Source organism: Heterodontus francisci, chromosome 35, assembly GCF_036365525.1.
Source record: "Heterodontus francisci isolate sHetFra1 chromosome 35, sHetFra1.hap1, whole genome shotgun sequence".
In the NCBI taxonomy this organism is placed as follows: domain Eukaryota; kingdom Metazoa; phylum Chordata; class Chondrichthyes; order Heterodontiformes; family Heterodontidae; genus Heterodontus; species Heterodontus francisci.
Genome location: NC_090405.1, coordinates 49,131,963 through 49,153,439, shown reverse-complemented (window position 1 = coordinate 49,153,439; position 21,477 = coordinate 49,131,963). Strand labels below are relative to the sequence as shown.

The 21,477-nt window shown below is 41.6% G+C and overlaps 1 protein-coding gene across 3 annotated transcripts in view; it reads left to right on the top strand.

The window, feature by feature from the left end:
- Positions 1 to 21,477, top strand: part of scaper (S-phase cyclin A-associated protein in the ER) — a 384,847-nt gene that overhangs the window by 32,630 nt on the left and 330,740 nt on the right. For all 3 annotated transcript variants that reach the window (XM_068015512.1, XM_068015509.1, XM_068015510.1), the window contains exon 4: positions 19,954 to 20,151. In XM_068015512.1, the coding sequence (XP_067871613.1) occupies positions 19,954 to 20,151 (198 nt within the window). The remainder of the gene's footprint in view (positions 1 to 19,953; positions 20,152 to 21,477) is intronic.

The following is a 21,477-nucleotide window of genomic DNA, read 5'->3' as shown; positions in this document are numbered from 1 at the left end:
TCCATGCCTTGTTACTGTTTGCCTCTGATAATCTTGAAAAGCTTTATTAGCTTTCTTATTAACCTGTTTGAATGAAAATCTATTTTTTTTTAATCCTTTAGCACAGTTATAATCTCTCATTCATTGTGTCATTTGAATGAATCTTCATTTCCAGGACTATAATATTTTATAAGTGGCATCAAGAATTCCCTGCAATATCCAGCTCTGGCCTAATCAATGTCTTGTACAAATGCAACATGACTTTCTTGCTTTTCGATTTAATTCCTCTATATGAAAAAAAGCAACATTCCATTTATCTCTTATTACCTATTCGCCACTGCTACTTCATCTTTCTTTAGAGGTGAGAGTGCAGATAGAAGTCTGGGAAAATCTGGCTTGCTATACAGTGAGATATGGGCCTAAACTACAGGAATTGGCACCTGGGACAATGGACTAATGAGAAACCGGACAAATAGGGCATAAAGAACATTCAGGTCAATTTATTAATGTACATAGACGATTAATGTTATTTGCGATTATGCTATTAATGATTTTTAGTTAAGGCATAAGCCTCTATTGCTGGAACTCTGGGAAAATCATGCCTAAGTGGAAAGGTGCAGAGGTAAATTTTTGTCTTTATCATGAGGGCGTTAAAGGTCACCTGGCTGAATTGCAGATAGGAAAATCCAGTGGGGGGGCGTAATCAAGAGCCGTTTTATAAGATGCTGCAATCCTTTCTTCAGGACTACACGCTACCTGTCGGAACAGAATCGGGTGCTAATATTTTGGGCAGACTCAGAATGGGTAATGGAATTGGGTATTGTTGAGTTGATGAGACTGATTGATTATATGAAGCAGTTTCCCTATCTCTTTGATTGTTAACTGCGTCGTGCACTTTGCAGGTATACAGATGATGTGAGGCCAGCTGCAGCTGTGAAACTGAGCCCAAGAGTTTCCCGGATGATAACTTCATATTAATTGATTTCCATACCCAAAGAACTCCCTCCTAACACTACATTTTTATCGCCATTTGTATATGCAAGTCTTGAACAAACTGCAATCTTTTTTCACTCAGTATGCTTAGTATAATGACCTCTAATATGCACATTCATACTTGTGATTGGCTTTGGTGGAGGTAAGTTTAGAAAAATGTGACAAGTTTTGTTCTGGAGTTTGAAGAGGAACATGGTACATCTGTATTAGACCTCTGCTGTCATCACCAAGCCATCATATATGCTGGAAAGCATGCTCGTGACATCTAGTGACAAACATGACGCTGTAACTGAATTTTGCTTGTCAAATTTAGATTTCAAAGCTACTTTTGTTAAATGCACTGCCTGGGTGACACTAAATTATGCAGATCAGAAGGTCTCATTGATTGTAGCGAGTTCATCTCAACTGGGGTCCTGTTTGAGTGCTACAGTTTGGCCTTGCTTAGCCCTTGGGCAAAGGAGAGACTCTCTAATTTGCAGTAGTCATGGTGGGGCAATTGTAGAGGCATAATTGAGTATCGTCTAAGAAGCTTATTCATTTTGGCAGCAGTATATTGGTATCAGTAAGCTTAAGCTTAGTGATATTTTTTTTTATTAGGCATCGTATATTTAAGCATTTACAGTGGAGTGTTTTATAAATGTTTCTACTTTAAACATTTGAAATCAAAGTGACTACTTTGAGTCCTGCTTGCTGCAGATTGTTGTTGCATATGGACACTGGAGGGTGCTCTTGTTTTCTATCTGCATGCTTTGGAAGTAATGAGGATATTGATGGAGGATGAGCATTTTCTTAAGCAAGGATAGTATAAATGTCAGTAGCAGACTTGCAAACTGAATTTTGTGGTTGGTTTTCCTTGCTTTAATTATTTGTTACAGAATGTATTGTGAACGATTACCATTGAGTGATTGGGTACAAGCTGAGGATGTTGTTTCACTTTTGTTTGCTCGCAGCATCTTAAATAACAGTGTTCTTTGCTATCTGGCATCATCTGGGATGATGCATTGTGATCAATAACATTGAATCTTAATGTATAACGTTACACAGCAGAGGAGCTGCTGAACATCATAGAAGACATTTTTAATACTAGTTTCCCTTTGTCAAAAATGATTAGTCCTGCAATCTGCTGGCCTTTTAGACACAACAGAGTTTTATATTGCACTTTTATAATCTACATATTTAAATATTTTGATACCTGTCTGTCACACTTCAGTCATCGTAGTGAGAGTGACTGAGGCAAATTACAGTGCCCATCTGCTGTCCCTGCTGAGGTCGATTAACTCTGGATTGTTTGGAGATTAAACTTCGGAACTACTGGTGACTTTCCCCATTGGACCATGCCTTGACATTCTTAATATTTTCATTGTCCTGTTGAGGCATTTTCTTCAAGTGTTGGCATGGGATAGGTTTGGTGTTGACATTATTGCACCATTAACCCACTGCTTATATTCCTTGGCTCACAGATAAACAGCATTAAACATTTAGACGTTGTGTAATCCTACTCTCAAAACAGACAGAGTACTGCTTATTATTTGTTACTTGACCCTCAATTCAACATTTTCATAATTGATTGGACGTGAAAAATACAATAATACATTGTAATCTATACTCTCTCATATTTTGTCTATTACATAAAAACTATTTATATTAAACCAGTTTAATTTGACTTGGGATAATTTGGGTCTCTTTCTCTCGCTCGTAATATAATGGTCCAATCTGAACAGTTCATATTAACTTGAGATGTTGTGTTTTAGTTAATCAATATAAATTGATTGTTTTATGCACAACCAAACCTTCCAAGATTAAAATGTCGAAACACAAATATCGTGTTTATTGACTGCAGAACAGTTCTTTTGTGATAACAGTTAGTTTCTTTCCTGCTAATTTTCTCAATTTGTCTTGTGAAGCTGCTACTTACCTGTTGGACTATGGTTCAACAGGCACTGGTTTCTTTACAGTATCTCACTCGTGGTCATTCTTAATGCATGTGACTAGGGAATGAGAACTGGCAAAATATTCAAACTTTGGATGTAGCATCTGAGCATCTTCTGTCCCCATTAAAGCCTAGTTACATGTACTTCAGCGAGAATTGCTGGATAGCAATCAGGGACAGGAGCCCTGGCTGTTTTTCTTTACCTAATCCAGGAGGACCAAAGCTGTTTGTAGCTTGTTTATTATTCCAAACATCTATCACCATGTCTTGTAGTGACAATAGTAGGTAGCCCGAACAAATGGCCTGCTTTTTCCTGGATGGTGTCGAGCTTCCTGAATGTTGTTGGAGCCACACTCATCCAGGCAAGTTGCTTGGCTGAAATCAGTTAAGTGCAGACCAAATGCTGAACCTGGGATCTCCCTGGTATGCATATCTCAGTTCCTCACTGTCTTAACTGGGATCGTGATTGGGGGGATGTTGGGAGCAGGACGAGTAAGAATTGGTTCTAAAGCCATCTGTACTGAACATGTCATAATTTAATTGTGCCTCCTTGTTTGGCAAGTGACATGCATCTCTAAACTTTCTGTGATTCTATGATATTCCTGTTTTGAAGTTCTCTGGGGGCTAAAAAGCCACTTCAAGCCAGCAAATCAATTTTTTTGTGTCAAGGCTTCAGCACCACTTTTAATGCAGTCCTGTTTCTTGGCTTACACAATATAATTGTACCGATTACATGATAGGCACAAAAGATGGCTTTCAATCACAAAATACTTAAATGTTGTGCCAAGATGCTTCTTGTATGAAGGTTGCCAATAAACGATCAGGGAAGGGTAATGGTCGAAGTGGGAAATCTTCATAATTTGACCACTTGAACTGTGGAAAAACATTTAATGGACGATTGTAACTTTTGTTTTACAAACATTTGTGCTAGGCAATGATGATCTCCAACAAGTGAGAATCTAACCATCTCCCCTTGACATTCAATGGCATTACCATCACTGCGTCCCCAACTATCAACATCCTAGGGTTTACCATTGACCAGAAACTGAACTGGAGCAGCCATATAAATACTGTGGCTACAAGCGCAGGTCAGAGGCTGGGAATTCTGCAGCGTGTAACCCAACTCCTGACTCCCCAAAGCCTGGCAACCATCTACAAGGCACAAATCATGAATGTGATGGAATACTGTCCACTTGCCTGGATGAGTGTGGCTCCAACAACATTCAGGAAGCTCGACACCATCCAGGAAAAAGCAGGCCATTTGTTCGGGCTACCTACTATTGTCACTACAAGACATGGTGATAGATGTTTGGAATAATAAACAAAATTATTAGAGGCCAAATATTGGAGTTACTTGAGGTACAGCCAGCTAATGGGAGAGTTAATGTGTTGGGGAAATAAGTTTCAATGCCCTTTTTCACCTTTGACTTATGTCAACATATACTGGACCCACCATGCTTTAAATAGCAGATGATATTTGAAAATTATTCCCACAAACTGCTAATATGCAACAGTGACTTTCCACAAGATCATGAGGGCAATGCTGATTAATAAACCTCTATAGCAGGTCTGGTTGTAATAAGACAATAATGAATGTATTGGCTTGATAGTTGGTAATCCCTTGCTGTGTACTTGGCTGCCTATTGATTTTTGACCAGCATATTATATTCTAATCTCTTTTTTAATTTATGTTAAAAAAAGATCTCCTGAAAAGTTTACTATTTTTGAATAGAATGTGATTTCATATTGTATATCATAGTAAACAATGACATGACTCACCTCATATTTCTTGCTTGAAATTCCATACATTTTTGGAATAAAATTTGTTTCTAAATGTTTATCTACATCTCCCCAACTGAAAGTGGACTTGTTGTTACAATGGCCAAATATTTTCTATGATTTTCCCTTATTGTATTAATATTTTATGGCAAATGTTCATAACCAGCCCAATACGAAACTGGTTCAAAATATTGTTCTCTAAAGGAAGTGAAGCTGAGTTGCCGGAAATGAGGGCAGAGTTGTGCTCTGTACCTGAGGTTGATGTGTAGATGGACCTCGATACCCCGTGGATTTCAATTAGATTTTGACTAATAGCAAAGAAAAAGACAAAATCATTGTTTTGTTTCCCAAATTGCAGGGATTTTATACATGGCGTGTTATGACCGACCGCTCAAGTCAAAGCCTCCAATCAAAATATACGATTCTGATAGTGGTGGGAGAAACACAGAGTTGATTCAATCCCATCCCTCCACAGATTGCCTAACTTTTCATTTTTAATTTCCAAATTAAAGAAAGACCCAGCCAAATTGTACCATCTGTTAACCACCCGAATGAGGCTAACCAAACCAGGTGTCTTTAGATCAACAAATTAACTGTTTAATTAGAAAAACTCAATTCTTAAACACTACTAAGATAAAAACAACATTTAAAATAGAAACATTAGAGTGCATATTTAGGCGCCTGCCGAAGTGAAATCTTCCAATGTGGAATAGTCCAAGGTTGCTTGAAGTCCTCGCGGCTGTTTAATGGGGGGGAAAAAATGGTTCTTCAACAGTAGAACAGTCTGTAGTCTAATTCAGCAGTTGAAGGGATGCTTTCCTTCTCCAGCGATGAATTTCAACAATTACAGTTCAGTAGTTGAAGGAATTTGGTTATTTTCTTTTAAGAAATTAATCTGGCTTGACATCAGAATTCTGAGAGTATAATAAATAGAGTTTAAATAAACCGAGAGAGAGCTGTCTTTTCCTTCAGTACCTGCTGCTCCAGCTGTCTGTCTGTTTCTCTCCAAAGCCAGTTTTTCAAACGTCAATCGGCAACAATGTATTTTGTGTCTTTGGTCCTGAGTGGCTGTATCCTGGCAACGAAAATGCATTCTTTGACAGTCTCTGGAGCTTGTTGCCTTAAAGCAGTACTGCTCCTTTTCCAGCCTTAAAGGAACACCGCATTCTTCCCGGGAAAAAAAAAACTACAGGATCATAACAGGCGTTAAAATCGATAAGGCACATGTGAGGTCAGGCTTCAAGTAATGCAGGGCTGAGCAGATTGCTGGGACAATTGATTGGTGCTAAGAATGTCAGTGTGGAGACTGGAAATGCAGCACTGCAGGAACTGGTTAATATGTATTTGCAGGAGTTAGGTACTCAAGGTACCATACTATAGGCCCAGAATTGCACTTAAAATTTAAGCATTGAAATTCTCCACTTCCCAATGTGTTTTTCTAGTGTGTAATTATTGTGTTTAAATTTTAGAGATGCTGATATCTGTTATGTTCTCTGAACTCTGCTTAGATAGTGGATATTGTATTATCTACTGTGTGGAAATGGCAACAAGAAATTTTTACTATATTCCTAATTGTGTTTCCGGTCCTGGTTAAAGAGTTGCCTCCACGCCTGGAGGTGACTCCTAACATTGCACTGCCATTACTGCAACTGTCCTGCAGCTGGTTCACCATGACCCTTGCATGTAGCTAATGGAGGGTAAAATGCCAAGATTCAGCTGCACAGTCAGATCCTTCTCCCTTGAGTGGCAGTTATCGAACTGTGACAAATGAGTGGTGTCAGGGCTAGCTAGTGGCTAGGGGACTGAAGATGACCTTTCCATTAGCCAACTGGTACCTCAGTCTGTGCAGTTGGATAGGGTTACACTCTCGAATGATTTTCTGGCTGATTTCCTCTTAGTAAACTGACTTTTACTATTGAGCACTTATCTGCAAACTTTAAGCACTAATTTTCAACTATTATACAGTAGTGATGTCATAGTCTGATTAAAAACAAGTCTTACTTTGTGGAGGAGCAATTTTTTAAATTCCTTATTTGAAGTTCCATATATCAGATGCACTCGTTCATTCAGAGGTTCGGACAGTCTGTCCTAGATGTCAGCGTTGCTGTTGTCAATCTTCCTCAAGAACAGTGCAGGAGGGAAAATATCATTTTCTCCTCATCAGAATTGTGTAGTGTATGGTGGGAGCCAACTTTAAGTGTGACCCAGCTAACAATTGGCTTTCCTTCAACTGATGGAGACAGTTTTCAGTTATTGCTCTGAAAGTTAAGCCTGCAAACTGTAATTGGTTGTGTTACCAAGAAGTTAAGCAAACAGCCATTTGAATTTTTGTATGAAATAGTTAAGGCTCTTGATAGTGTGTGTTTCTGATTGGGCTACCCCTAGATGTTGAGGGTTACATCAGAACAATGAGGTCAACAAACATTGGAATTTGCAATAATCGGCATTAACCTCAATGATTATTTCTCTTGACACTTGACCAGACTCAGTTGTACAGCACTTGTGTGACTCACAAAAGCAGTGTATTTATCAGTGTAAGAGAAATTCATGGTTTCAAGCAGATTTGGATAAATTAAGTAGATAGTCTAAGGAGTGGCAGATTTTAATGTAGGTAAACGCAAGCTCATGAAATTTATGTGTACCATGGATAGATGGCCATTGTCACAGTTGGGAAAGGAAGTAGACATAGCTTCTTTGAATAGGCAGTAATTTTGAATGAGTTTTTAAAAATTCTTTCATGGATGTGGGTGTCACTGGCAGGCCAGCATTTGTTGACCATCCCTAATTGCCCTTGAACTGAGTGGCTTGCTAGGCCATTTTGGAGGGCAGTTAAGAGTCGACCACGTTGCTATGGGTCTGGAATCACATGTAGGCCAGATGGGGAAAGACAGCAGAATTTCTTTCCAAAAGGACTTTGGTGAACCAGATGGGCTTTTACAACAATCGATGATAATTTTGTGGCGCCAGTACTGAGACTAGCTTTCAATTCCTGATTTTTTTTTAAATTCAATTAATTGAATTTTATTAATTCATGAATTTAAATTTCACCTGCTGCCATGGTGGGATTTGAACCCGTGTCCCCAGGATATTAGTCTGGGCCTCTGGATTACGAGTCCAATGATATTACCACTATGCAGCCATCTCCTCATCTTGGTTGATGGTTCCACCATTTTGTATGGCAACCAGTTCTTTCCTTGAGATGGCTCAAAACAAACCCTGTATGTTTGGGAATATTTTTCATATCTTTGTGTTATATAAACAAAAAAAGTCTTGTAAAATAAACTAAGTGACACAAATAAGAGTCTTGGCTGATATTTTCCAGTATTATATTTATACAGGCAGTTTATATTTATACATAGTATTTTAAAAACTGAAGAAGTGAAGAAATGCAAGGTTTGGATGCAAAATTTTCAGCTTTGCATATTGAAGTGCACTTAATGTGTATTAGTCGGTATTTGAAGCCATGCACAAATCTTCCAGGAAAAGCCTGTGTTAAATTTTCAGCATTTCACACATTTTCTTATTCAAGTCGCCCTACAGTTTCCAAAAGTGGACTCTATCTCTTATGACCTAATACTTAACTCTGCAGTAACCTGCTCACTGGAATTTCTGTAAGATGCCCGCAATGTCTTCAGTCACTTGTATGATGGAAGATATTGCAGAATGGGTCAGCTTTGTTGAAGTTAAATCAACCAATCAAATTTATTGACAGTGTAAATTATTTCCATTATTTTACAAATATGCTGCATTGCACATTGAAAATTTACAATAGATCTAGATCGTCCATTTAAAAGATCAGTTTTTGATTGTAAACTTGCCAGCTCTTCACCTAGAAGAATTTACACGCACTACATATACCAGACATTCACTGAGTTCTAGCGTTTGAACCAACACATTGCCGTTGTCAAGGTGCCAAAGATGATGGATGGACTCCAGGAGCAGAATATTATTCTAAATGATGCCCCAACATTAATGCCTCCCGGTCTTGTAGTATTTGTATGTTATATTTTGTTGGGACCTTAATCCAGTGTTGAACACAAAAAGAAGAGCTGTATTTATTATAATTGAGGATAACTTTAGATGGAGCAGAATTTAACAGCTTACTTCTAGTTTACAAAGTACAGCTTGGTGACTGACGTGCTCCTGTCCAGATGTAACTGGTTGCCTAATTTACTTGCTAATCTTAAGCAATGTCATTCAGTTCTTGTAATTAAATTAATATATCATTGAGGGTTTGAACACCAACTTCAGTGTACTGTAAAATTGACATGGCGATGCTGTTGGAATGACTGGTATGAAACCTACTTCCTTAACTTTTTTTTTCATTCTTAATGACCAACTACTGGCCCCAAGCATGTTCGTGAGAAGGAAGAGCTGTTCACTATAGTTTGAGCCGAGGTCGCAAAGATTGAGAAGAACTATCTTAGCTGAAATTTTGGCCATATATTAGTAATGGGCTCTACTTGTATAATGCATAGGTGAGGATAGACAGGTGAAGACCTAGCAACAGTGACAGTAATTTATTGTATATGAAGTGCTTTTGGACATCCTGAAAAATGTGATCTGGCATTATATATATATGTTATGTTTTTTCACCCTGTGGTGGTGTATTACATTGTGTTACAAGGATTTTGTTTTTGTATTAAACACTTAGAATGCTATGTGTTTTTTTAAAAACTGAAAAAGGATTTTTCAGTGAACATTAACACCTGCAAATAGCTGAAATTTTTGGATGTTTTGAAAGGAAGCTGACTTTGTCTACAAGGACCGGAAAGCAGGAAATTTCAACGAAACCAGCAAGGGGTTTGACCTTCTCAGAGCAACTCCTTGAATGCCAAAGGAGATTTAATGTTTGGACATGTGACCTGTTTAGGAAGGTTTTTCTTTCACTTTGGACTCTTTAAAAAGCCAGTGAGTTGGACAAAGAGCAGGCATTTGAAATTAGATTTTTGACCTGCCTGGAGATCAGAGAGGAAGACCCAGAAAAAGTGTTATCTCTCTCTGTAAAGGAATCCTGCATCTCTTGAGAAGAAACTCTGTATTTCAAAGGTGACAGATTTCTATTACCTCCTGTCTCTAAAGAATCCCTGCATCAAATGTTTTTCCTGTTGCATCCTGCGTTTTTAAGAAATCCTAAAATCTGAAGAAATCTTGTACTGCTGTCCTGCTGCTGTAAAACCTAAGAAGACTTGTTGCTGCACCCCTGATGAAAGACCTTTGTGAAGCCTGCTGCAGTTGAATTGCCTTGAATGCATACCCAACACAGACTGTTCATCAATGTCGAGTGGCATCCGACTTTGTGTGGCATCCGACTATTCGACTCTGAGACACCTCACCAAACCGAAGAACTTCCTACCAGAATGTGACAACCTAAGTTGTTTTTTTTTATTATTCCTTTCATTCCTGTGAAACAACTGTAAACCAAAAATCCATTTCCCTGGTTAACTTTTGTGTGTGTGTGTGTGCATGAGGCCTAGTGAAATAAGGAGCTTTTTGTATATAGAGTTATCTCATTATTGGTTAAGACTTGTTTTTATAATATTTAATGTTGTTGATTAAAGAAATCTGGTTGGTGTGCTTTATTCTGGGGGACAAATAGAGTATGCAATTGGCTGTTTTTCGGTGGGTGGGAAACATTATTGATATGCTGCGACCCGTGGAGAAGTGGGACTGAATTAACAGTTCACTCCTCCCGCCTCAGTCATAACAATTGTGGTCTCCTCTACATTGGGGAGACCAAATGCAGACTTGGGTGATCGCTTTGCGGAACACCTCCGCTCAGTCCGCAAGCAGGACCCTGAGCTTCCGGTTGCTTGCCATTTCAACACTCCCCCCTGCTCTCATGCTCACATCTCTCTCCTGGGATTGCTGCAATGTTCCAGTGAACATCAACGCAAGCTCAAGGAACGGCATCTCATTTACCGATTAGGCACACTACAGCCTGCTGGACCGAACATTGAATTCAATCATTTCAGTGCATGACGGGCCCCCCATTTTACTTTTATTTTGAGTTATTTTTTCTTTTTTACATTTTTTACGACTTTTTTTTCATGTTTATTTCATTTCATCTTAGTTTGTTCAGTTTGCTTACCCACTGTTTTTTCTCATGTTTGGACTTGCTGCTGTTCAACCTTCAGTCCGTTAACACCCTATTTGTACGAATGCTTTGTCTTTCAACACACCATTAACATATTGTTTGCCTTTGCTCCATGACCTTTTGGTCAGCTATGTAGCCTTGTCCAATCTACACCTTCTCCTTTGTTATCTCTTGCTCCACCCCTGCCTCACTTGCTTATAACCTTTGACATTTCTACTATTTGCTAGTTCCGAAGAAGGGTCACTGACCCGAAACGTTAACTCTGTTTCTCTTTCCACAGATGCTGCCAGACCTGCTGAGTGGTTCCAGCACTTTTGTTTTTATTTCAGATTTCCAGCATCCGCAGTATTTTGCTTTTATTTCAGTGTTTAATTCACTGCCACTTCTCTTCCAGGAATGCCTACCTTGAAGAAGTTCTGCTCTTCTCTCCGACGGGATTTTCGTTTGTCTCTTTTACCTTGTTCACCTTCATTGCTTTCTATTTCCCTCCTGGTGTTTGATAAAGTGTCTACCAAACTCGTTTTCACAGCCACATCTCCTTCCTCAGTGACTGTCTCCGGCTCCGACTTATTCCATGTGGATTCCAACTGCAGTTTCACCCCTCATGCTTTGAATCCACCCAGGACTACAGGTATCTCCGAGAAATACAACATTCCTCGGACTGTTACTCTCGCCACATCCTGAGATCCACACTCAGTGCTTTGCGCCGCCACATGCACACACTGAACCTCTCCCTCCAGCAGCACCGCCTCACCTTATCTCAAAGCTGTTCTACTCCGCAGTTTCATTTCATCCTTCGTCTTATCCAACGCATTAACAAAAAACTTTTTTTCTTCCTTTCAGATGTCAAGGAATGCAAGCTCCAGCAGCTGATGGGGACGAATGCTCCTCCAGATCCTCCTTCCGCTTCACTTCCCTCTGACCCCACCCCTTCTGATCTGACCCCTTGCCGTGTATTCACTATACCCTCGGACCTGCCCCTCTCTGATGCTGAACGTTCTGTACTCAGCAAAGGTCTCAGTTTTATCCCCTTACGTCCCTACCTCACTGAATTTCGCGCTTGGCATGACGTTGAGCTCTTTTCCATCGCCTCTGCCTCCCGGCTCACTTCTTTGTCCAGGAGTCCTCCCCCCGACCAGCAGACCCATTTACCCGCCTCCAGCATTCTCCCTCTATCTGGACCCCTCCCCCTGGCCTCTTACCCGCTCTTGATCTCTTCATTGAAAACTGTCGGCGAGACATTGGTCATCTCAATTTCTCTGCCGCCCTCACTCACTAACCTGTCCCACTCTGAACTTTATGCACTCCGTTCTCTCAGGTCTAACCCCGACATGGTCATCAAACCTGCAGACAAGGGTGGTGCTGTTGTTGTATGGCGTATCGACTTCTACCTTGCAGAAGCTCAACGCCAACTCACAGACAATTCTTCCTACCTCCCACTGGACCATGACCCCACCACCGAACATCAAGCCACTGTCCAAAGGACTGTCACTGACCTCACCTCCTCTGGAGATCTTCCCTCCACAGCTTCCAACCTCATAGTCCCGCAACCCCGAACAGCCTGCTTCTACCTCCTTCCCAAAATCCACAAACGGGACTGTCCTGGCAGACCCATTGTGTCAGCCTGCTCCTGCCCCACTGAACTCATTTCTTCCTATCTTGACTCTATCTTTTCTCCGCTGGTCCAGTCTCTTCCCACCTACATCCGTGACTCTTCTGACGCCCTACGTCATTTTGACAATATCCAGTTTCCTGGTCCCAACCGCCTCCTCTTCACTATGGATGTCCAGTCGCTCTACACCTCCATCCCCCACCAGGATGGTTTAAGGGCTCTCCGCTTCTTCCTTGAACAGAGGCCCAACCAGTCCCCATCCACCACCACCCTCCTCCGCCTGGCTGAACTTGTTCTCACATTGAACAACTTCTCCTTCAACTCCACTCACTTCCTTCAAGTAAAAGATGTTGCTGTGGGTACCCGCATGGGTCCTAGTTATGCCTGTCTTTTTGTGGGATATGTCGAGCATTCTTTGTTCCAGTCCTACTCAGGCCCCCTCCCCCAACTCTTTTTTTGGTACATTGATGACTGTATCGGTGCCGTTTCCTGCTCCCGCCCCGAAATGGAAAACTTTATCAACTTTGCTTCCAATTTCACCCTTCTCTCACCTTTACATGGTCCATCTCTGACACTTCCCTTCCCTTCCTCGACTTCTCTGTCTCCATCTCTGGGGATAGGTTGTCTACTAATATCCATTATAAACCCACCGACTCCCACAGCTATCTCAACTACACTTCTTTACACCCTACCTCCTGTAAGGACTCCATTCCATTCTCCCAGTTTCTCCGTCTCTGACGCATCTGCTCTAATGATGCTACCTTCCATGACGGTGCTTCTGATATGACCTTTTTCCTCAACCGAGGATTCCCCCCCGCTGTTGTTGACAGGACCCTCAACCGTGTCCGACCCATTTCCCGCACCTCTACCCTCGCCCCTTCCCCGCACCTCTACCCTCGCCTCTTCCCCGCACCTCTACCCTCACCCCTGCCCCTCCCTCCCAGAACTGTGACAAGGTTCCCCTTGTCTTCACTTTCCACCCCATCAGCCTCCATATCCAAAGGATCATCCTCCGCCATTTCCGCCACCTCCAGCATGATGCCACTACCAAACGCATCTTCCCCTCCCTTCCCCTGTCAGCATTCCAAAGGGATCCTTCCCTCCGTGACACCCTGGTCCACTCCTCCATTACCCCCACCACCTCGTTCCCGTCCCATGGCACCTACCCCTGCAATCGCAGGAGGTGTAATACCTGCCCATTTACCTCCTCTCTCCTCACTATCCCAGGCTCCAAACACTCCTTTCAGTTGAAGCAGCGATTTACTTGTACTTCTTTCAATGTAGTATACTGTATTCGCTGCTCGCAATGTGGTCTCCTCTACATTGGGTGATCAAACACAGACTGGGTGACCGCTTTGCGGAACATCTCCGCTCAGTCCGCTAGCAGGACCCTGAGCTTCCGGTTGTTTGCCATTTCAACACTCCCCCTTGCTCTCATGCTCACATCTCTGTCCTGGGATTGCTGCAATGTTCCAGTGAACATCAACGCAAGCTCGAGGAACAGCATCTCATTTACCGATTAGGCACACTACAGCCTGCTGGACTGAACATTGAGTTCAATCATTTCAGAGCATGACGGGCCCCCCATTTTACTTTTATTTTGAGTTATTTTTTCTTTTTTACATTTTTTACAACTTTTTTTTCATGTTTATTTCATTTCATCTTAGTTTGTTCAGTTTGCTTACCCACTGTTCTTTCTCATGTTTGGACTTGCTGCTGTTCAACCTTCAGTCCGTTAACACCCTATTTGTACGAATGCTTTGTCTTTCAACACACCATTAACACATTGTTTGCCTTTGCTCCATGACCTTTTGGTCAGCTATGTAGCCTTGTCCAATCTACACCTTCTCCTTTGTTATCTCTTGCTCCACCCCCGCCTCACTTGCTTATAACGTTTGACATTTCTAATATTTGCTAGTTCCGAAGAAGGGTCACTGACCTGAAACGTTAACTCTGCTTCTCTTTCCACAGATGCTGCCAGACCTGCTGAGTGGTTCCAGCATTTCTTGTTTTTATTTCAGATTTCCAGCATCCGCAGTACTTTGCTTTTATTATAACAATTGTGAGTGTGTACTCATGAGGTTTCTGCCTACATTAGATTTAATCCCAGTAGTACATCTGTGATGTACCTCTCCGAACATGTGGAATTTGTTCACAGCACCCCCCCTTCAAACTCGGTGAATGTTCTTCAGGAGACTATTATCCATTTTACCATCAAAGTCTCCAGTTTCTGATGATTTAATGAATAGTTTTTGATTTAAAACATTTCCGTGCGACCTTTTGTCCAATGCCCTTTAACTCTCTGGTACACTGCTTTGAAGTGAATTTTCTTTATGCAGTGATGCTTATCTGTGAGATCCTCAAATGTAGAAAACCACAGAGTATTATGGTTAGTAACTTGCTGAAAGTTAGTTAAACAGTATTTGAAATGCTTGAGCAAGCATGGAGGATAAAAGATACAAGTCTCATTTTAACAAGTTCATTGTGTCCACCAGAAACGTGCTTTTAATTTCAAAGGGCACTAGTTGTGCATTAAAATGGTAAATTTCAGTTGTTTATTCACAAAGTAAAGTCCTGTAAAATATATTGAATCTGGAGAATAAATTCTAAAGATTGTCCATTTGTTATAATTTTGTTGTGCCTTAAACATTTGCAAGGCTTTCATTTTCCTTGCACGTTCTCTCATCCAAATCTTTCCTTTTTCCCCGCCTGCTCCTGAAGCTGGCTAGTTATTCTGGGGTACAGTTCTATGGGTGTTGGCATTCTTCTGGTACCTTCATTTAAGTGGCTGTTGTTCATTTTTGAACAGAGGCAGTGGGTGTTGTCAGGTTGATTGACCATTACAGCATGGTTAGTTCTGTGTACATGCAATGCATTTCAAACTAGGAACATTTGTTTCAGTAAATCTTTGGAAGTTTATATCATGCTCACCTGTTAACTGTGTGTGCAGCTTGGATCAGTTATTAATACCTTTGCCTCTGAATCAAAAGTTGCTGGTCCAAACAGCACTTTGGAGCTTGTGTGATGTTCTGAGCAAGTGTAGTACAAAGAGAATGATGCATTGTTGAGGTGCATAATTTGGATGTGATGCTAAATTGAGGTTCTGCTCTCTGTTCAGGTGTATGTTAAAGATCCTGTTAGGATCAGGTTAGGAGGGGTTGAAAGGCTCCTCTCTTGTCCATCTCCTTGTTTGACCGTAACAGGGTTTATTTCATTTAAGCAGTGGATGTGCTTACCAATTCAGTGAATGTTTAACCCTTTCTGTACTATGATCATAAAAGAACCAATGGTTTCCATGAGTTCAAACAAGAAAGTGGTAGTTTATTGCACTTAAAATCAAAACGCGATCTAAGTAAAGATAATAAACTATGCTCCAACTTTCTCTCTCTCACACACACACACACACACACACACCCACACACACACCCACACACGCAAATAGGTTACAGAATGAAGGAGAATAGATTGGTTGGATTCGAGTCCAGAACAAATAAAAATATACAGTCTGTGGAGTCTGGTAATTCATTGGTCTTCCGGCTGAACTTGTGGTCCTGAAGTTTCTGGCTGGTTGAGGTGGCCACCTGGTTCAGGGTTTTCTTGGAGATAGTGATGTAGATGGTTTTCTCCCTGAAGTCTCTGTCTGCAGCAATGGTGGATGTTTTGCAGCCCGCGGGGTTCAAAACTTAGCATGTTATCTTAGAGAGAGAGACAGATACAGACCCACTTAGGCCCTGCACTGGTTAGCTCAGATCCTTATTTAATATGTCCAAAAGAAACTCCAAGTTCTCACACAGATGGAGAGACTGTCACATGATTGTCCCAGTGTATTATCTTTTGCACTTTAATGATATCAAACTCTAAGAATTCCAACAAAAACAAGAAATGTTGGATTCACTCAGCAGGTCTGGCAGCATCTGTGGAAAGAGAAGCAGAGTTAACGTTTCGGGTCAGTGACCCTTCTTCGGAACTGGTCAAACCAGTTCCGAAGAAGGGTCACTGACCCGAAACGTTAACTCTGCTTCTCTTTCCACAGATGCTGCCAGACCTGCTGAGTGAATCCAGCATTTCTTGTTTTTGTTTCAGATTTCCAGCATCCGCAGTATTTTGCTTTTATTTTAGTGTTTAATTCACTGCCACTTCTCTTCCAGGAATGCCTACCTTGAAGAAGTTCTGCTCTTCTCTCCGACGGGATTTTCGTTTGTCTCTTTTACCTTGTTCACCTTCATTGCTTTCTATTTCCCTCCTGGTGTTTGATAAGGTATCTACCAAAACTCGTTTTCACAGCCACATCTCCTTCCTCAGTGACTGTCTCCGGCTCCGACTGATTCCACGTGGATTCCAACTGCAGTTTCACCCATCATGCTTTGAAACCACCCAGGATCACAGGTATCTCCGAGAAATACAACGTTCCTCAGACTGCTACTCTCGCCGCATCCTGAGATCTACACTCAGTGCTATGCGCCGCCATATGCACACACTGGACCTCTCTCTCCAGCAGCACCGTCTCACCTTATCTCAAAGCTCTTCTACTCCGCAGTTTCATCTCATCTTACGTCTCATCCGACGCATTAACAAAAAACTTTTTTTCTTCCTTTCAGGTGTTAAGGAACGCAAGCTCCAGCAGCTGATGGGGACTAATGCCCCTCCAGATCCTCCTTCCGCTTCACTTCCCTCTGACCCCACCCCTTCTGATCTGACCCCTTGCCGTGTATTCACTATACCCTCTGACCTCCCCCTCTCTGATGCTGAGCGTTCTGTACTCAGCAAAGGACTCAGTTTTATCCCCTTACGCCCCCACCTCAATGAATTTCGCGCTCGGCATGACGTTGAGCTCTTCTTCCGTCGCCTCCGCCTCCGGGCTCACTTCTTTGACCAGGAGTCCTCCCCCCGACCAGCAGACCCATTCACCCGCCTCCAGCATTCTCCCTCTACCTGGACCCCTCCCCCTGGCCTCTTACCCGCTCTTGATCTCTTCATTGAAAACTGTTGGCGAGACATTGGTCGTCTCAATTTCTCTGCCCCCCTCACTCACTCTAACCTGTCCCCCTCTGAACTTGAGGCACTCCGTTCTCTCAGGTCTAACCCCGACATGGTCATCAAACCTGCAGACAAGGGTGGTGCTGTTGTTGTATGGCGTACCGACCTCTACCTTGCAGAAGCTCAACGCCAACTCACAGACACCTCTTCCTACCTCCCTCTGGACCATGACCCCACCACCGAACATCAAGCCACCGTCCAAAGGACTGTCACTGACCTCATCTCCTCTGGAGATCTTCCCTCTACAGCTTCCAACCTCATAGTCCCGCAACCCCGGACAGCCCGCTTCTATCTCCTTCCCAAAATCCACAAACGGGACTGTCCCGGCAGACCCATTGTGTCAGCCTGCTCCTGCCCAACTGAACTCATTTCTTCCTATCTAGACTCTATCTTTTCTCCGCTGGTCCAGTCTCTTCCCACCTACATCCGTGACTCTTCTGACGCCCTACGTCATTTTGACAATTTCCAGTTTCCTGGTCCCAACCGCCTCCTCTTCACTATGGACGTCCAATCGCTCTACACCTCCATCCCCCACCAGGATGGTTTGAGGGCTCTCCGCTTCTTCCTGGAACAGAGGCCCAACCAGTCCCCATCCACCACCACCCTCCTCCGCCTGGCTGAACTTGTTCTCACATTGAACAACTTCTCCTTCAACTCCACGCACTTCCTTCAAGTAAAAGGTGTCGCTATGGGTACCCGCATGGGTCCTAGTTATGCCTGTCTTTTTGTGGGATATGTCGAGCATTCTTTGTTCCAGTCCTACTCAGGCCCCCTCCCCCAACTCTTTTTCCGGTACATTGATGACTGTATCGGTGCCATTTCCTGCTCCCGCCCCGAACTCGAAAACTTTATCAACTTTGCTTCCAATTTCCACCCTTCTCTCACCTTTACATGGTCCATCTCTGACACTTCCCTTCCCTTCCTCGACTTCTCTGTCTCCATCTCTGGGGATAGGTTGTCTACCAATATCCATTAGCAGTTCCGAAGAAGGGTCACTGACCCGAAACGTTAACTCTGCTTCTCTTTCCACAGATGCTGCCAGACCTGCTGAGTGAATCCAGCATTTCTTGTTTTTGTTTCAGATTTCCAGCATCTGCAGTATTTTGCTTTTATCTAAGAATTCCAATCTCTCTCGGCTCTTATTGTTTCAATGTTTACCCCTTGAGGTTTGTCTTCACGAGTGTTAATGTTCCAAGATGGCTTTGAATGTTTTGCTAATGAAGGCGATACCAGGTAGCATTGTTCTGGATGAGGGCTATTCAGACATGCGTCTCCACCTCGATACTTTGGAATGCGAGGTATTTCAATGCAAATTGTCATGGTCATCTTAGCTGCTTTCTTTTTAAAAGTTGAATTTAGGTTTCCAACCGATGAAATAAAAATCATCATTCAGCATAGCATGTTCATGAGAATCTTATGACACCAGTTTCTGATGATCAGGAAATTCTCTCAGAATCCTGGCATACATTCCTTTCTCAATGAACATAGCCAAAAATTGATTACCTGGTTACTGCTGTTCATCTGAACAAAATGGCTGCATAATTTGCTTACACAACAGTGACTGCATTTCAAGGTAGTTGATTGTATGTGAAATGTTTTGAGATATTTCTGGTATACTTGATAAGGTGCTACTCACATACAATTCAATCACAAAATAGCCGACAATTTTTATCCAAAATTGAATACCTGTTTAAAAATGTTATCGAAAGTCGTGACACATTCTTTAAACTGTAACTTAGGAGAAGCAGCCAGGCCTAACGTATTACTCAATTACTTTACAAACTTGCATCTGCAGGTAAATTATATCCATGATATTTGGAAACAAATCCTGCTCAGGATTCAAATTTAAGACCATAGAAGCATTACATAGTGATATCAGTAGTTGAAAAGATCACTGCTCTGTGGGCAAATCCACACGAGAAACTTTCTGCATATGGTAGTGTAGTGTAGCAAAGAAGCATTCACTGGTCTGAGATGAGTTATACTCCCATTGTTAATTTCACACCCTGCGCATTTTAGCACATTGCTGCAGCATTACTGGTTTTTGGAGCCTCTATTTATAAGTTTATATATTTCTCTCCACGCACTACACCATGCCTAGCTGATGAGGTGAACAGGCAAAATGTTCACAGACTTCTGCAAATGCTGACTGCTCTTGGAAAGTGCACAGGAGCAGTTTGGGGACCTCTTGCCCTCCAGTTTCTCTTTTCTTGTGAGACACTGCTTGACACAGCTAAGATTTAAGATTTGCAGAGTGGGAAATCTTGGAGAGTCAGCGTCTTCCTAATGTTGCGTTCTGTATAGAATGTTGGAAAATCGATTGCTAAACAACTTCACACCTATATTTCTAAATGTTCAAAGCAGGGCAATTAGCTTGTGATTTTCCAAGGAATCCCTTCAGTGTATTAATATCTTTACAGTCACTTCCTTTATTGGATTTTTAAGTTAATGACCATTTCTGTGTGAGCTCACCTGTTGTGCAATATGTACTGTATCATGGAACTGCCATCTCAATTTCTATTACAGGCTGGTTCAACAGAAAAATCCTCATTGAGCACAGTTGGGGAGAAGAATACAGTGGAGAAGAGTCCAACAAAGGGTCGACAGCCCAGAAAGATTGATCTGCGAGCACGCTATTGGGCATTTCTCTTCGACAATCTCCGACGAGCAGTGGATGAAATTTATGTCACGTGTGAGTCAGACCAGAGTGTGGTGGAATGTAAGGTATGATCGTTGCTTCTGTATTGTGGCTTGTGTTGAATAATTTTACCCTCCTAGATTTGATTTATATGGCCAAAACCGGGTTTAGGTCCAAGGTTGCTTGGAAATGTTTGATTCTTGTTAAAATACCTCAGTGGAATCAAGTATGTTTTATCCATTCACGAAGAAGTGATATAAAGCCTGTGAGTGGGGCTGTTCTGGTCTCGCAACCAAACTGGGAAGAATAAATATATGATTTGCAGAATGAAATGTACGATATAAATAGACTCTTAAACACATGGCCACTAAAAGTTTGGGAGATTGAAACAAAGTATAATGTAAGATAGGAAATCAAAGTCTTTATACTTTTTTTTAATATTGTATTTCTGTTTATATACACATATATATTTTGAAAGACTTGAACATGGAATGATGAAAGGCAATTTACATAGAATGTACAGAATATGTTCAAGCTGACTTATTGTTTCCAACTTGTATAATTAATCCACATAATGCAGTTCCTGTACCCGTCCCTTTCCCGAAATAATGAGCAAAACAATCCAGAATTCTGCCTCCGTATTTAAGCCTGAACAGCTGCTTTCTGCAGAAGATATTTCTGTAGTCCCAGCAGCACCGAAACCATAGTTTTTCATGAGCATGCGATGAGCATAGCATTTTGAATCCTATTGTCACATTCTTGGATCTATAACTAAGGAGGTGAATTATATATTAGCTGAATTTAACTTGGCATCCTGGAGAAAAGGGATCTGTTTGCTGCAACAGAGATGTGCCATTGTTCTCCTCCCAGTTGTTATACAAATGCACACATATAATGGCATCAGGTGATCATTTTGTCCTTGATTTGGGTTGGGGGTTTGTTTCTTCATTTTCTCCTTTCTAGGTTAATTTAGATTGTGAGAGTTTATCCCGATTAAAACTCCAAATAGAAGTAGCCGTTGGTTGGAGAGATTTTGACAACTGTGAATGCATTGTTTGTTTACAGTAGATGGCAGTATTGAGGCTCAACATTCTTTGGGCATTCTTATGTTTCCTGTTTAATGTCTGAATTGGGCTTTTAACCCTTCCTAGTAAGTGACATTTCACAACATTCCTAAAAAACAAGTCTGATTATCAAGTGAGATTGATCACCAATTTCAAGCTAGTGCATGGGTGGCATATAATTACTTTTGTGCATTTTCTGCCCACTTTTTGATAACCTTGCTCTCATTGTAAACTATTTTCAGATTCTGCTCTTAATTTATCTTAGTCTGAATTGCCAATCAGAAGAATTTCTGGATCTAAGTTTCACTACACCTGTCTCTGAATAGTTTTGAACTGTGCAGTACTTTT